The sequence below is a fragment of the Magnolia sinica genome, chromosome 2 (assembly GCF_029962835.1).
Source record: "Magnolia sinica isolate HGM2019 chromosome 2, MsV1, whole genome shotgun sequence".
Classification (NCBI taxonomy): domain Eukaryota; kingdom Viridiplantae; phylum Streptophyta; class Magnoliopsida; order Magnoliales; family Magnoliaceae; genus Magnolia; species Magnolia sinica.
Window position 1 is genome coordinate 95,407,884 of NC_080574.1, and position 14,798 is coordinate 95,422,681.

Genomic DNA, 14,798 nt, shown 5'->3' on the forward strand with positions numbered 1-14,798 from the left:
AACGGCAATACTCGTGCGGCTTATGGATTTAGCCACCAGATTCTGGCCACGATTGCAGTTCGTCTCTCAGAAGGAGTAGCACAAAACTCGTTTTCAAAACTACGGTGAGCAGCAGCAGCGGCTGTTTTTTCGAACAGAAACAGTAGCAGCAGCTGCTTTGTTTTCGAACGGAAGCATTAGAGGCAGGGATTTTACCTACCCGAGTTTTTGGGTGACGGGTTTGCGGACCCGATTGAATGATAGTCGGGTCTGCAATTCAGGACCCGAACCGGATTTTCTATTATCCAATATTTCTCTTAGTGGGCCCTGACATCATTCAAGGCCCATTGGTCCGATAATCTGGTCCACTTGATATCATTCTGATATAATTTTATTTTTATTTTTGGCCTGGACCATATATGGGTTCAATCATGAGCGTATGATCTAACTCATTCAGGAGGATAGGGACCATTTATTATGATCTGACCGTTTATTAGTTTGATCAGGAACTTTCATCTGACTTTTAACTCATCTATTCAAACTTATGGATGGCCATACACAGATCTACCCATCAAATTTATTCAATCCATAATATCGGTCCATTATTAGAATGTCAAGAGCTCGATTTAATCATGCTCATTTGAACAAGTACAGATCAAATGAGAGTCCTGATTAGGCCCTATTATTTGCCCATCACCCATATTTAAGTATTGATATGGACCGTTGGAAAGTAAGGTGTGAAACCTATTTATATGTTTCACTTAAGGTCCCTTTATTTCCAAAAAGGTTAGTATCAACTAACTTATGGACCGCATCGGACTAATTAAGAAATAATCCATAGAGAGGCAGGATTATAATAGCAATCTTAAAGTCTATATTTGTAGTTTTGGATTTGGTTGTGTTAGCCACCATAGTGACCTCAATCGATGAAAACTTTACAAGTACAGACTTGTAACATTGTGATTAGAAAGATTGCATACAGTTGCGTTCACTTTTTCATGCGTACGGTAACGAAAACACAGACGATTACCGTTTGGCAGTCAAGTGAACGGGTGGAGTAAATGGTGTAGGTAATGTAAAGCTGAAAGACTCATCTCACCCACAGGTGTTGAGTGTCTCAGATTTACATCACTGACATCACTTAGCTTCATATTTAGGAGGATTACTAACATGTTGTCATTACCACCCATAGGAGGAATGATGATGATGTAACAGATTCTCACTAGGATGAGATGGTTGGGCTCATCGTCATCCTGGATGATTCAGTTGATGCCTCCCTTAGCAACTGAATCAGTTATCTTTGCCTGATATTTTGTTTACTAAACTGTTTTGTGAAATAATGAACTAATGTGAGTATATGTGTATCTATTATATTTCAGTCTCAATTCCAACTAATACGCATCAAGTCCCTGCCTTAAATGGATCTAATTATACTCAATGGAAGAACGCCATTGAAGTTGTACTGGGTTGTCTTCAATTAGATCTTGCCCTGATAACACCAGAACCGCCAAAGCCATCTGATAATGCCACTAAAGCTGAATATAATAGATGGGTTGCATGGTTTAGATCAAATGATACATGCCTGAAAGTCATTAAATATTCAATTTCTGAATCGATGAAGGGTGCCATGCCTGAAACAGATAAGGCTAAAGTTTTCCTAACTGAAATGGGAAAACGATTCAAGAAATCTGATAAATCTGAAGTAGGCATTCTTCTGAATAAATTGACTCGCTCGTCCTACGATGGAAAAGGCAACATCCGTGAATACATTGTAGAGCAGATCGAAGTCGTTTCTAAGATCCGTGCTCTAGGGCTTGTACTCACTGATGATCAACTAGTTCATTTGATCATGAACAACCTACCTCCCCAATTCGGCACGTTCCTGGTAAACTATAACACTCTGAAGGACATGTGGATATTGGATGAACTCATCACTCAGTGCGTCCAAGAAGAAGACAGGATCAGACAGATGATAAAAGTTCAAAATGTTAATATGGTGACTTCAGGACAGGGGCATGGGCAGGGGAATAAAGGTAGAAGGAAGAGGAAACAAGGTTCTAATAATGGATTCTCTGGTCCTCCATCTGGAAACCATGAAAATCAATCTGGAAATGGATCTAAACACAAACGGGTTAAAGGCAAACTGTGCTTCTTTTGTAAAAAGACGGGTCATCTAAAGAAAGACTGCGAAGGTTTTAAGGATTGGCTCATAAAGAAAGGTAATCGTTCTGTTCTTGTCTGTTTTGAATCTAATCTGACCGATGTGTCAGCGGATTCCTGGTGGATAGATTCAGGAACTACTATTCACATATGCACTTCTATGCAGGAATTACTACAGGCCAGGCCACCAACTGATGCGGAGCGCTCAGTATACGTAGGCAATGGTGTCAAAGTTGACGTGGAGGCAATAGGAGTCTATAGGCTTAAGTTGAAGTCTGGTCATTTTTTGAATTTAGTTAATACATTCTGTGTGCCGTCTATAAGGCGCAATTTAGTTTCAATTTCCTGTTTAGATAAGTTGGGATATTCGTTCCACTTTGGAAATAAAAGTTTTAGTATTAACTTTAATTCAATTAAAGTTGGAACCGGCTCTTTAGTAAACAACTTATACCAGTTAGACTTGATTGCCTCTCACGTCTATAATATTAATACCTTGCATGGAAATGTAGTGGGATCTAAGCGAAGACTAGACTATGAGAATTCCTCCATATTGTGGCACAGGCGGCTATGCCATATATCTCGTGAGAGATTAGACAGGCTTGTGCGAGAAGGAATTTTGCATTCTCTAGACTTTTCTGATTATAAAGTATGCATTGATTGCATAAAAGGCAAACAGACTAGAACGAGAAAGAAAGGTGCAACCAGGAGTGTAGATCTATTAGAGGTTATACATACAGATATATGTGGACCATTCCCTACAGCCTCATGGAGTGACCACAAATATTTCATTACCTTTATAAATGACTACTCTCGCTTTGGGTACCTATACCTTAGCAGTGAGAAATCAGATGCCCTGGATGCTTTTAAAATCTATAAAGCCGAGGTTGAAAATCAACTCGATAAGAGAATTAAAGTTGTCAGATCTGACCGTGGTAGTGAATACTATGGCAGATATAACGAATCAGGACGCAATCCAGGGCCATTCGCTAAATACCTACAGGATTGTGGCATTGTTGCTCAGTACACTATGCCTGGTACTCCAGAGCAGAATGGAGTTGCTGAAAGACGTAATCGCACCCTTATGGATATGGTGCGAAGTATGGTCAGCAATTCAACATTACCAGAATCTCTGTGGGGTGATGCGATCAAAACCGCAGTTCATATATTAAACAGGGTTCCCAGCAAAGCAGTAAGCAAAACTCCTTTTGAGTTATGGAATGGGAGAAAACCAAGTCTCCGATATCTACATGTTTGGGGTTGTTCTGCTGAGGCCAAAATTTATAACCCGCATGAAAAGAAGCTTGATCCTAGAACCATAAGTTGTTTCTTCATTGGATACCCAGAAAGATCAAAAGGCTATCGATTCTACTGTCCTTCCCACTCCATCAGGATTGTTGAGACTGAGAATGCCAGATTCATTGAGGACACTGAAAACAGTGGGAGCACGAACATAAGAAATTTTGTATTTGAGGAACAAAGGACTGTGACTCCTGTCATAGTCAATCCAGATCACGTGGACATTAATAATGCAGTCGATCCTTCAGTTACTGCACAGCACCACGTAGAACCTCATATACAAACCACTGATGAGGAAAATCAAGATCAGACCCAACAAGTTGAACCATTAAGAAGATCTGAAAGAGAGAGAAGGCCTGTAAATCGAGACGATTACATCGTATACTTACAGGAACACGACTTTGACATAGGGGTGGAAAAGGATCCTGAATCCTTTACACAAGTCAAACAAAGTGTTGATCCTTCTCGTTGGTTTAATGCCATGAAAGATGAGTTGAAATCCATACAGGACAATAAAGTATGGGATCTTGTAGAGTTACCCACTGGAATAAGGCCGATTGGTTGTAAATGGATATTTAAAACCAAACGGGACTCCAAAGGTAATGTCGAACGATATAAAGCCAGACTTGTTGCCAAGGGTTTTAACCAACGTGAGGGCATTGACTTTAAGGAGACTTTCTCACCAGTATCAAAGAAAGACTCATTCAGGATCATAATGACTCTTGTAGCTCATATGGATTTAGAGTTACATCAGATGGATGTAAAGACTGCATTTCTCAATGGGGATCTAAATGAGAATGTGTACATGTTGCAGCCCGAAGGTTTTGTAGCTACTGGCGCAGAACATTTGGTTTGCAAACTTAAGAAGTCCATCTATGGGTTGAAACAGGCATCGTGGCAGTGGTACCTTAAGTTTCATGAAATCATTTCTTCATATGGATTTGTAGAAAACACTGCAGATGAATGCATCTACATTAAAACCAGTGGGAGTAAGTTCGTTATGATGATTTTGTATGTTGATGACATTCTGTTAGCTAGCAGTGATACCAGGATGTTGAGTGACACCAAGAAATTTTTATCTCAAAAGTTTGAAATGAAAGACCTTGGTGAAGCTTCTTACGTCATTGGCATTGAGATTCACCGTGACAGAACACTTGGACTGCTCAGTTTGTCACAGAGGACCTATATTGCTAGGGTACTCGAAAGGTATGGCATGCAAAATTGTGCTTCAGGAAAGTCCCCCATTGTGAAGGGCGACAAATTTGGTTTATTTCAGTGTCCAAAGAATGATTTAGAAAAGAATCGAATGAAAGAATTTCCGTACGCATCAGTAGTAGGGAGCATCATGTATGCTCAAGTCTGTACGCGACCGGACATTGCCTTTGTCACTGGAATGTTGGGAAGATATCTATCTAATCCAGGAATGCAACATTGGATAGCTGCAAAGAAAGTATTACGGTATTTTCAGAGAACAAAAGACTTCGGACTCACATACAGAAGGTCTGATCAGTTGGAGTTGATCGGATATTCAGATGCAGACTTCGCAGGCTGCGTCGATACTAAGAAGTCTACTTCAGGATACATCTTCATGATGGTGGGAGGAGCTGTGTCGTGGAAAAGCGTGAAACAATCTATCATAGCCTCATCCACTATGGAAGCTGAATTTATTGCTTGCCATGAGGCATCTAATCAGGCACTATGGTTACAGAGTTTCTTCTCGGGTTTGCGAGTACTGAAGCATATCCCGAAACCGTTGAGAATATTTTGCGATAATTCGGCTGCTATTTCCTTCTCTAGTAACAACAAGCATTCGTCAAGGTCGAGACATATCGACATCAAGTATCTTGTTGTAAAGGAAAGGGTTCAGAATCATCAAGTGTCCGTGGAATTCATCGGCACTAAGCAGATGATTGCAGATCCGCTCACTAAAGGGCTCCCTATCACGCCATTTCAGGAGCATGTAACATCCATGGGAGTCATTGATCCCACAAATGTTTTCAGTTAGTGGGAGTTGAGGTACTTTGATTTTCACAGACACTTAGAGATCTCATTTTATACAGTTTGTTTAGATGATTTTGATATAAAGATTTATTTCTGCTTATTTATATATATGCGCAAATTTTAAATAAGTGGAACTACAGTTGTGTCTCGTTGGAGACATGAAAAAGGTTCAGGACCTCTTAAGGATAGGCACATATTATCACACTAAAATGTGTAATCCTTATACCACATTTCCTAGTTCATGATCTATGTCGTTAAGATTAAAAGTATTTGTGATCGTGCTTAGACTCACTTCGCCTAAATTAAATGTTGCGATGACTACCGCGTTTCGATACTGACTGTTTTGATGGACCAGATTGAATAGCATTACTCATATTGTCCAACTGTTTTCATTGGTTAACCATTTAGATATTTTTTTTTTAAAAAAATATCAAAACTTGTTTACAAAATTATTATATATATGACTATCATTGACGTTGCTCAATGAGGCCCAAGTGGGAGAATGTAAGAACTCTATCTAGTGGGCCTCACTGATCAACGGTCTGGATTGTTATACAGTTGGACTGGATGATTGAGTAGACCAGTGGGCCCCACTTCAGGTGATGCACTGCGCAGTCTATCTACGCAGCTCTGCGTACTAGGGCTGGAATGCTATAGCTGTCTTACGCAGACAGCAGTTTGAGTTGAACTAGGATGTCACAACGTGGAGCATGGGAGAGAGAGTTGTGATGGGTTTCAAACTCCCTCTCCACAGACTCTATAAAAGAGAGCTGGGTCCCCAATCCTACACCATAGCATAAATTCGAGTCCCATCTACTGATTTGCAGAAAGGGTGTGAAGGAGAGGAAGATCCTAAGCTCTACAGGTTTTCTGGTATTCTTATCCGGCTTCCATGGCGGCGTCTCAGCTAGGTAAGCTATCCGACCCCTGATCGCCATGTCCCATGCACAGACAGATCCGTGGGCCTATTCCGCATATAGATCAGATCCCACAGAAACGTCCAAGCTTCATGGGAGAGAGCTAGTGTGGCCCACCTTCCTACCACCCAATCCCACCATCCAAAGTCCATCTCAACCTTTGAAATTCATCCATTGGAGCTCTAGGATGCTTTAGTGGAAGAAGGAAGGGGAGATCCAACAATGGGTGCCTCTCTCTCTATCTCTTTCTCTCTCTATCCCTCTCCCTTCCCTATTTGTGGCCCACCTGACGTGCACATCAAATCCGGACTGTCAAAACAAGCGGGACTGGACCACCTTGCTGCCCACCGTCCAGGTTCAGCAGGCCCACTGAGATGTATTTATCCCTGCTGCTAGTCCATTTGGATTGGCCTGGACGAAGGGAAATCATAAATATCAACTTGATTCCCATCTGGTGGGCCCCACCCATGGACCACTCCTTGATGTGTATGCCATTCGCCAGCCCAACAGGTCTAGCTGCCCAGCAGGCCCACCTGATGAGTTTATCCAGGCCGTCTGTCAAAGGGACGTCTAGTAGGACTGGATGATTTGGAAAATACAAATATAGCTGGTCTCCCAGCTGGTGGGCCACGCACGTGGACCCCACCCTAATGTATGTGTTGTATCCTCACCGTCCAGCTGGGACGATGGGACCCTTCTTGATGAATGTATTCTATCCACCGTCTAGCTGGGACGGTGGGATCCACTTGATGTGGTGCCCTGTCCAGCAGCATGACTGGCTGCCTGGCCCACCATATTGACTCCACCAGCTATGATCGGCCTTTCAACTCTGTATCTTCTCAGTTCAACATCTCAGATCAGCTTATCATATCTGTTTAACCCACTAATCAGACGGTGAGGACTGTTCATCAAGTGGACCATGCTCACGAATCTAGATCAGACCAGAACTTAGTCTCTATTTTATGACCGTTCCTGACCCAGAATACTCGGTTCATGTAAACGATAATAATCTTATCTTCAAATAGTGAAGATCTGATCATCTAATGATCAGACAATACTTCTTTCTTCTACATTTTCACGGATCAAAGACATGCGTACGAGCAGATCTGTTGACTCTAGATCAAAGGTGGATGATATTTTCCCCTTGCATCATCTCAGCCTCCATGTCTTCACGGCAGATCACACCTGCTTCTCTGCTGGTGACGTTGAAGCTGAGTGGGCCGTGATCATTTATACATTTAGGTAAGAAAACAACCTATCAACTACTGATGCGCGTTCACGCACCATCTACGTGGTACTAGATCCATAGCAGCAGTAGTACAGGCGTGCTTGTACCTTGGATCTTCAGGCCACCTTGCTGCTGACTGTTGGATGAAGGAAAACATAAATATCAGGTTGATTCTAAGCTGGGTGGGCCACCTATGTGGACTCCACTTTGATGAATGCGTTATATCTATATTGTCCAATTGTGGGACCCACCTTGTTGACGTCCAGTAGCATTGCTGCCTAGACTCACTATAAGAAAGAGGGCCTTAACCGACCGATGGGCCGACCCTTTGCCGGCTGCTAGTATTAACGGATGCTGGCAGGGCCCTGTGTATAAAAGAAAAAAAACCTAACCTAACTCTCACTCTCACGTGATTCTCTCCCTCTCTGTCGCTCCCTCTCCGCTCGCTCTTCCTCTCCCTCCCTCTCTGTGAAACTCTCTCTCCCTCTCTCGCGCGCTCCCTCTCTCTGCCTCTCCCTCTCTCTACTTCTCCATCTCCGGCCCTCTCCCTCTGCCTCTCCCTCTCCCTCTCCCTCTCCCTTTCCCTCTTTGCTCACTCTCCCTCTCCCTCTCTCTCTCTCTCTCTCTCTCTCTCTCTCTCTCTCTCTCTCTCTCTCTCTCTTCTCTATCTCCTCGGCCCTCTATTGCAACATCATGTATCTCTCTCTCTGCTCGATCTACCGCACATCAAGGAGCATTCTGCTGCAACATCAGGTATCTCTCTCTCTCTCTCTCTCTCTCTCTCTCTCTCTCTCTCTCTCTCTCCTTATCTATTCATATCAATTTGGGCATTTTTTTTAGCATTTTTAATACTTAAAGTAACATTGTGCAATGATTTGTGTATTTGAAAATTTTAAGTTTCAATCCCTAATTAGGGATTTATAGTGTTGATTACCTAATTGTAGATTATAGATTAAAAAACTGAAAATCCCTAATTAGGGATTCGAAATTCAAAAATCTTAATTAGAAATTTTTTAAGGGCATATATTGAGCCATTGGATGTTCTTGATCCTTTGTGGGGCTTCCTATGATGGTTGATTGTTTAAGATTTACTTGCCAACAGTCCACTGTCAACATAAACATCTGTGTAAGCCCTCTGGCAAAAATCGCTTTCCTATTATCTCTTAATGCTTCCTATGATGGATGCATGCTATAGCCATCTATTTCATCTTTAATTGCATTGTATTTTAGTTGATATGATTCTTTTTCACCTTTGCTTACGAGCTCTGCTTCAAAATTTTTCTCTATAATTCTTTGTGAAACCTTTTATCTAAGCTGCAAGTCATTCATTTGTTGCACCAACCTTTGTGTACTTCATTTTTCTTGAGAACTTCTAATTTTTCTGGAATAATGGCAGGGTTTTGATGTGAAACTAATCAATGTAAATCGAACTTGCAAAGTTACAAAAGGTGATGCTCCTTTCTCTTTTATTTGGGTTCTTTCTTAGGAATAAAATTCATTTCTCTATTGTATGTGATCTTTCTCTTCACTTCCTATTTCGGGGAGGACAAGTGGTCAAGTACACTGCCATGTTAGCTTGTGGCAACTATCATGGAGTTGTGGGCTTTGCAAAAGGAAAAGGCCCAACAATTCCCATTGCCCTCCAAAAGGTATTTGTTTGATGCATTTGTAGACATCAGCTCAAATTTGAAGTCCTTGTTAATTGGGAAATCAAGATTATTTATGGTTAATTCTGCATTGTGGCTCATCCATCAGCAAAAGAGTGACTATTTTACCTCCAATTGTTGCCATTCTGAGACGCTGGCGGCCACTTTTGGCAAGTATTCATGAGCTTACTTCTTCAGATGATCTGAATCCCCTCGTTGTTGATGACCGCGCTTTGACAGCAGATGTGCTGCCTCTTATGGTGATTGAACTTCCACACTCTTATCTCTTTCTAGTTCCGTGGAAACTGTGAGTTGTATATACTCCCATTGAAGAGTTTTGTGATTGAATTCTGTACTCTCTCACAATTTTAATCCACTATATTTGTTCCCTGCCGTTTGATACATACTTTGTAAAGAAATTTGATATAATTAACGTAATTAGTGTTTCTTCCTGGTGCTTGTGATATCACTCTAGCGAAATCCATATCTAGATAATTAGATAATTAGATGTAGTTATGTCTGGTAATATATAGTATACTGGAGCTTGTCATGACCATTGTGCTTGTGAAAATTTCAGGGAATTCCACAAATTATTTTGTTGATGCTATACTGTTTTATCAGTCCAACTGTTTTTGTTTTTCCTGGTTCTATGTTGATTGTTAATTGATGAATTCTCCACTTCTAACTTAATAGGTTGCGGAGGGTGCAAAAACAGCTGGTGCTTCACGTATAATTGGCGTAGATAATGACAACAAGAATTTTGATGTTGGTATATTTTTAACTGTTCTTAGCAATGAAATTTTGCTAGTAGTTCCATAAATTTCTTTTATTGAAATAGCGGAATTATATATATAAAAATCAAGTTCCAGAACTTGAGGCTATGTTTATGAGTATTTAACTGGTTTTTATTTTATTTTATGTGTTCAACTTCAGTCTATCATAGCCAATTTGAGGAACTCTCAGAATAAAAACTAGTCCATTTGGGATAGTTCCAATGAAGCAGCTTTTGGATGTTAAATTGAAATGTCTAACTAATTTCTAAAGGCATAAGGTCCTGTTTTTTAATATGTTCTTATGTTTGTTTGTCCTTTAAAGAATTTGGAAAGATGAGTATTGATTTTTTATTTTTGTTTTTTGAATTTTTGAATTTTGAACAGGTTGGGCTATTGATTGTAGATGGGTATTACAACAGCTTGCTTACTATGTTTCACCACTAATGTAAGAAAGTGGAAATGACTAAATTGTAATCACTTTCCTTAACATTAAAAAAATTGAGGGACTGGACATATGAAAACCATAAAAAATTGTAAAAATCCCAAAATCATAATTTATCTTCCTCTGCTCCTGAAATTGCCATGTGCCAGCATATATGGTTATGTTTGGCTTTTTTCCTCCCATGTTTAAGTGGGTCATGGTTTCCATTTCATCTATTTTTCACCATGGTTACAGATTTCATGGATTGATGGAGAGAAAATGGCATAACAGGACACATGTGCCAATTTGACACATTAGTATGGGATCTAGGACGTTCATCAGATGAGAAAAAAACAAAAGTCAGGTCCACAATGCAGATCAAAGTACACAACATTGCAATGTTTTGGATGTTGGTCTATGCACCTCCACCTATTTTGGCTTTGATACACATAGTCATGGGTAGTATAGGTGCATGCTGGATGACTTGGATTAGTTGGACTTGGATGGTTAGTCATATTTACTTGTGTTTGTGCTTGTTGCTTGATTCAATTTATTTTGTTTTCCAAGTTAGTAAACTTTATTTTCTGAATGGAAGTTATAAGTTGTTGATGTAAATCAAGGCTGTCACAATTCCTATGGTTTATTTATTTATTTATTTTTATTTTAATTCTTAGACAAGCTGTTTAAAGTTATTCCTGCGCCTTTGCCACGTTTTTATAGTTAAATTGTGGCAAGCTAATCTTATTAGAAGACTTTGCGTTCTTACATTATTCCAAATACAAATCATGCTTTATATCCTTTATTATAATTTTATCAAAATTTCAACATTTAAGTTATTAAGTTGGCAATTTGGTTATAATTTGTTCATTCAATTACTATCACCTTCATTAATCTCATTCTCTTGTGCATGATTCATGGTCTAAGTACACAAACGTTGGATGTGTTTGGCTCTAATTTTAATTGTTCTGATTTTAATAGGCTGGAGATTTGTGGTTTGAGGGTCGTGAGCACATTTGCCACACATGAGACCTACTCTTACAACTTAAGGAGGTATGTTGTTGTTTGTTGCAAAAACGATTTCTTTGCTTGCATGCTTCTGACAATGAGTTTTTTTTTTATGAGGCTTGTGTGCTTCTGAGTTATGTTTTTGTTGTTGCAAAAAAATGATTTCTTTGCTTGCATCCTTCTGAGATTGTATTTCTTAGGAGGCTTTGCTAAGATATGATTCACCGGTGTTGTTTGTTGTGGTGAGAGATGAATGCGTGCTGTAGAAACTGAGACATCTGGTTTGGTGGGAGGAGAAATAATAAGCAAGACATGGGAGAACCTTATGGAAAATTGCATAGAAATGAAGGAACTTGTTTCTGGTTCATATTTGCGGGAGATGTGTTTCCCTTTTTGCTTTCTCTACCTTTGAATTTCTCTCACAATCACATGTTTAGGAACTGATATAAATTCATTTACCATTCATTCGAAATCTATGTGAGGCTGTGAGCGCTGAATTCATTTGTAAAATCCATGATAATTTTTTCAGTGGAAATGTTTGAAAGCTTCTATTTTTTACTCAAACATAAGAAATCACATGTTATTTTATTTTGTTTTATATTTTATTTGCATTTATGGACAACTCATGAGTTTTTCCCTTTGTTCTTTATTTTCTGTTTATACTGCAGCATGAGCCAAACAGCCTAAAGAAATCTATCCGTACTTGATGCATAAGAAAACCACACTCCATTTGATATATCTTCCTTTATTTAAGCATTATAGATTTATAGAACCTGTTGGGATTAGCTATGCTAGAAATGGAAAATTATGAAAACTCAAACGTATACTCTAGCCTCGAAGATTTAATAAACATACAAAGGAAGATTCAGGTTGGACAAGTACAGGAAACTTGTACTGCAAAAGAACTATGTGAAATTCTTGGTAGTTTTCACTTATACTTTGCATTATGACAAAAAAAAAATCAGTTTGTTTGATAATCCTTTTATTTTTATGTTATGTTATAATTCTCAAAGGCAGCACATGATATTTTCTAAAATTCTCAAAGGCAGCATATGTCAAAATTTATCATGAAGAAAACACATACTGACTGCCCCTTAAAGTTTAAACATCTGGTAAGAAAATTATTAGAAGTTACTTGAATTTTGAGATAGTTCATTGACATGAAATTCTCAGCGAGTACAACTTTCCTCTATCTATTCCTATTGGTAGCTATGCATTTATTTATTTTTTTAGTGTAATATTTTTTGTGTTCTTTAAATCAGCTCTATAACTCACAAGCATCGTTGGTTGGCCTCGTCATACAGGTGTTATAGTTGGGATGGGACAGAAAGATGCTTGTGTTGGTGATGAGATGCAATCCAAGAGAGGTATTCTCACTTTGAAATATCCGATTGAGCATGGGACTGTAATTTGGATGACATGAAGAAGATCTGTCATCAATTGATTCCATTTTGAAAAAAGAAAAATCCTTCCCTTCATCCTCGATTGATTTACAAACTCATGTAAGTATTTAGACCATCATGACTGAATTAATATTCCCATGCAGTCCCATTGATAAATACATCCAGTTCATGGTTACTTGAAATCATGTTATTGTTGTGTCCTCATGCCTTGATCGGAAGCAAGTGGGATTTGCCAAATAGTGAGCTGGTTGTTATGGTCCCTTCCTATGAACACTACTGATATTCAAATAAAGTTAAAGAGATTTGCTAGATATATATACACATAGCAACTACTATCTTTACAAAAATATGATATTTTCAGTTTTTAGCCTAACAAAGTTTAGCACTATTATGGTTTTAAATACATCTCGAAAGATCATAAATTAAGATCTTATCAGGTTGGAGCAGTTCTATGGAACAAATTTTTATAGTGGCAACAAAACAAGGTGTGTTTGTTGGCATAGTTAAAATTGGCTTATAGGCTAACTAAATTTTGTCCCACTCGTGAACTTGAACTTAGTTCACGAGGGGTTGAAGGCAATAAAGGAACATTTGGATCTTAGGTAACTTAAGATAATTATGCATTAAGTAGCTTATCTTAGTTTCTACTTGTGTTTGTCCTACTAAAATTAATCTGGTCAAGTTGATTTGAGGCTTTCGATTGGAATCTCATGGTGTACTGATTCCATTCTTTTGTTTTTTGAACAAATGGACAAATAGCATTTTTGTATTCTTGTTTAAACATCTTAATATTGTGCCATGTGCATCTATTGTATGTGGCTGCAGCACCAAGCCAGGTCAGGGTCAAGTTCCTGGATGACTAGAATCAACTCATAATGAGGAATGTGAAGGGTCCTGTCAGGGAAGGCGACATCCTTACCCTGGTTGAGTCTGAAAGGGAAGCAAGGAGGTTGCGCTGAGCAAGGTTTTGCTAGGTTTGTTTTTCATTCACATGTTCCGTTTGGCTTTTTGAAATGCTTTGAGATGGGTATGAGAGAGAGAGAGAGAGAGAGAGAGAGAGAGAGAGAGAGAGAGAGAGAGAGTGTGTGTGTGTGATAGCTGAGATGGAAAAGCCTAGGATTTGGGATGATAAAAAAACCTGGAACAGTGGCTAATGGCTAAGATTTGTTTCGTAGGTTAGAACTGACTGGTTAGGCTAAGTGCTTCCATTGAAGTTGCAGTAGCTAAGTGCTTCACTCGTATAATCGCCTTTTAGAACCTTGTATTCCATGCATTCTCAGTATATTTTTACAACTTAGCTACTGTATCCTGGAAATATTAAATGGTCTTTGTCGATTTCCAAGTCCAAGCAGCAAAAGTTTAACTTCGGTTTCAACTTTTAACCTTCCATTTTCCTCACTCAAACATTTATTTTTGTTATTATTATGATTATTTTAAAATTTTTCTTTGGAAGCCTTGCTGACCACAATTTTCTGGTAGAAGACTAAACTGATTTTGATGGGTTTCTGGAAACCTACATTGCCTTGTACCTGTCAGCAAGATTGTTAATACCTTCACATATCTACTTATTGATGTCAAGTAGCTCTTTTCTATAGGTAACTTGGGTTGATTCAAGCTATCCAGGTGGTTTGGCATCATATATTCGAAATGCTAGGAATCTATTAGCAGATTCAAAAGCAGGGAAAAGTCCATTTAATGGCTTTACTCCTTTGGTAAGTGAATCCAATATTTTTGTCTTGCAATCTGTGTTTCTTGTACATTTCTGCTAGATTTTTGTCTTCAATTTCACTTTTTTTTTAATGAGAAAGATTTGCTCCGTGGCTACGGTTGCATTGTGGGGCTGGTCATCTTTAGCTACGGATTTTATCCATAGCTTTTGGCCAATTTTCTGGCAGTGTAGCAGAACTGTCGATTTAGCGGCGTCCAGCACAATCGTCAGTAAAGGTCCTAACCACCGGTAAAGCCTTTA

At 39.1% G+C, this 14,798-nt stretch overlaps 2 protein-coding genes across 5 annotated transcripts; both read left to right on the forward strand.

Annotated features, from left to right (window-relative positions):
* Positions 1-1,730: 1,730 nt before the first annotated feature.
* On the forward strand, positions 1,731-2,459 carry LOC131229598 (uncharacterized). The gene is made up of 2 exons (XM_058225598.1): positions 1,731-2,198; positions 2,306-2,459. Exons 1-2 carry the CDS (start codon positions 1,829-1,831, stop codon positions 2,332-2,334), a joined length of 399 nt encoding a protein of 132 aa, XP_058081581.1. The 5' UTR covers positions 1,731-1,828; the 3' UTR covers positions 2,335-2,459.
* A 5,783-nt stretch (positions 2,460-8,242) lies between these two features.
* Positions 8,243-12,909, forward strand: LOC131237283 (BEACH domain-containing protein C1-like). 4 transcript variants are annotated; one of them, XR_009167154.1, is made up of 6 exons: positions 8,243-8,334; positions 8,978-9,230; positions 9,337-9,487; positions 9,921-9,996; positions 11,400-11,471; positions 12,689-12,909. XR_009167154.1 is itself a non-coding variant. In XM_058234977.1 (5 exons), the coding sequence occupies exons 2-5, from the start codon at positions 9,172-9,174 to the stop codon at positions 11,417-11,419; spliced, it is 306 nt and encodes a 101-aa protein (XP_058090960.1). In that variant the 5' UTR covers positions 8,243-8,334; positions 8,978-9,171; the 3' UTR covers positions 11,420-12,909. The 4 variants fall into 4 exon arrangements, 1 of the variants encoding a protein (XP_058090960.1); XR_009167153.1 differs by having other exon boundaries at positions 12,731-12,909; XR_009167155.1 differs by having other exon boundaries at positions 8,978-9,487; positions 11,693-12,909.
* The last annotated feature ends 1,889 nt before the right edge of the window (positions 12,910-14,798 follow it).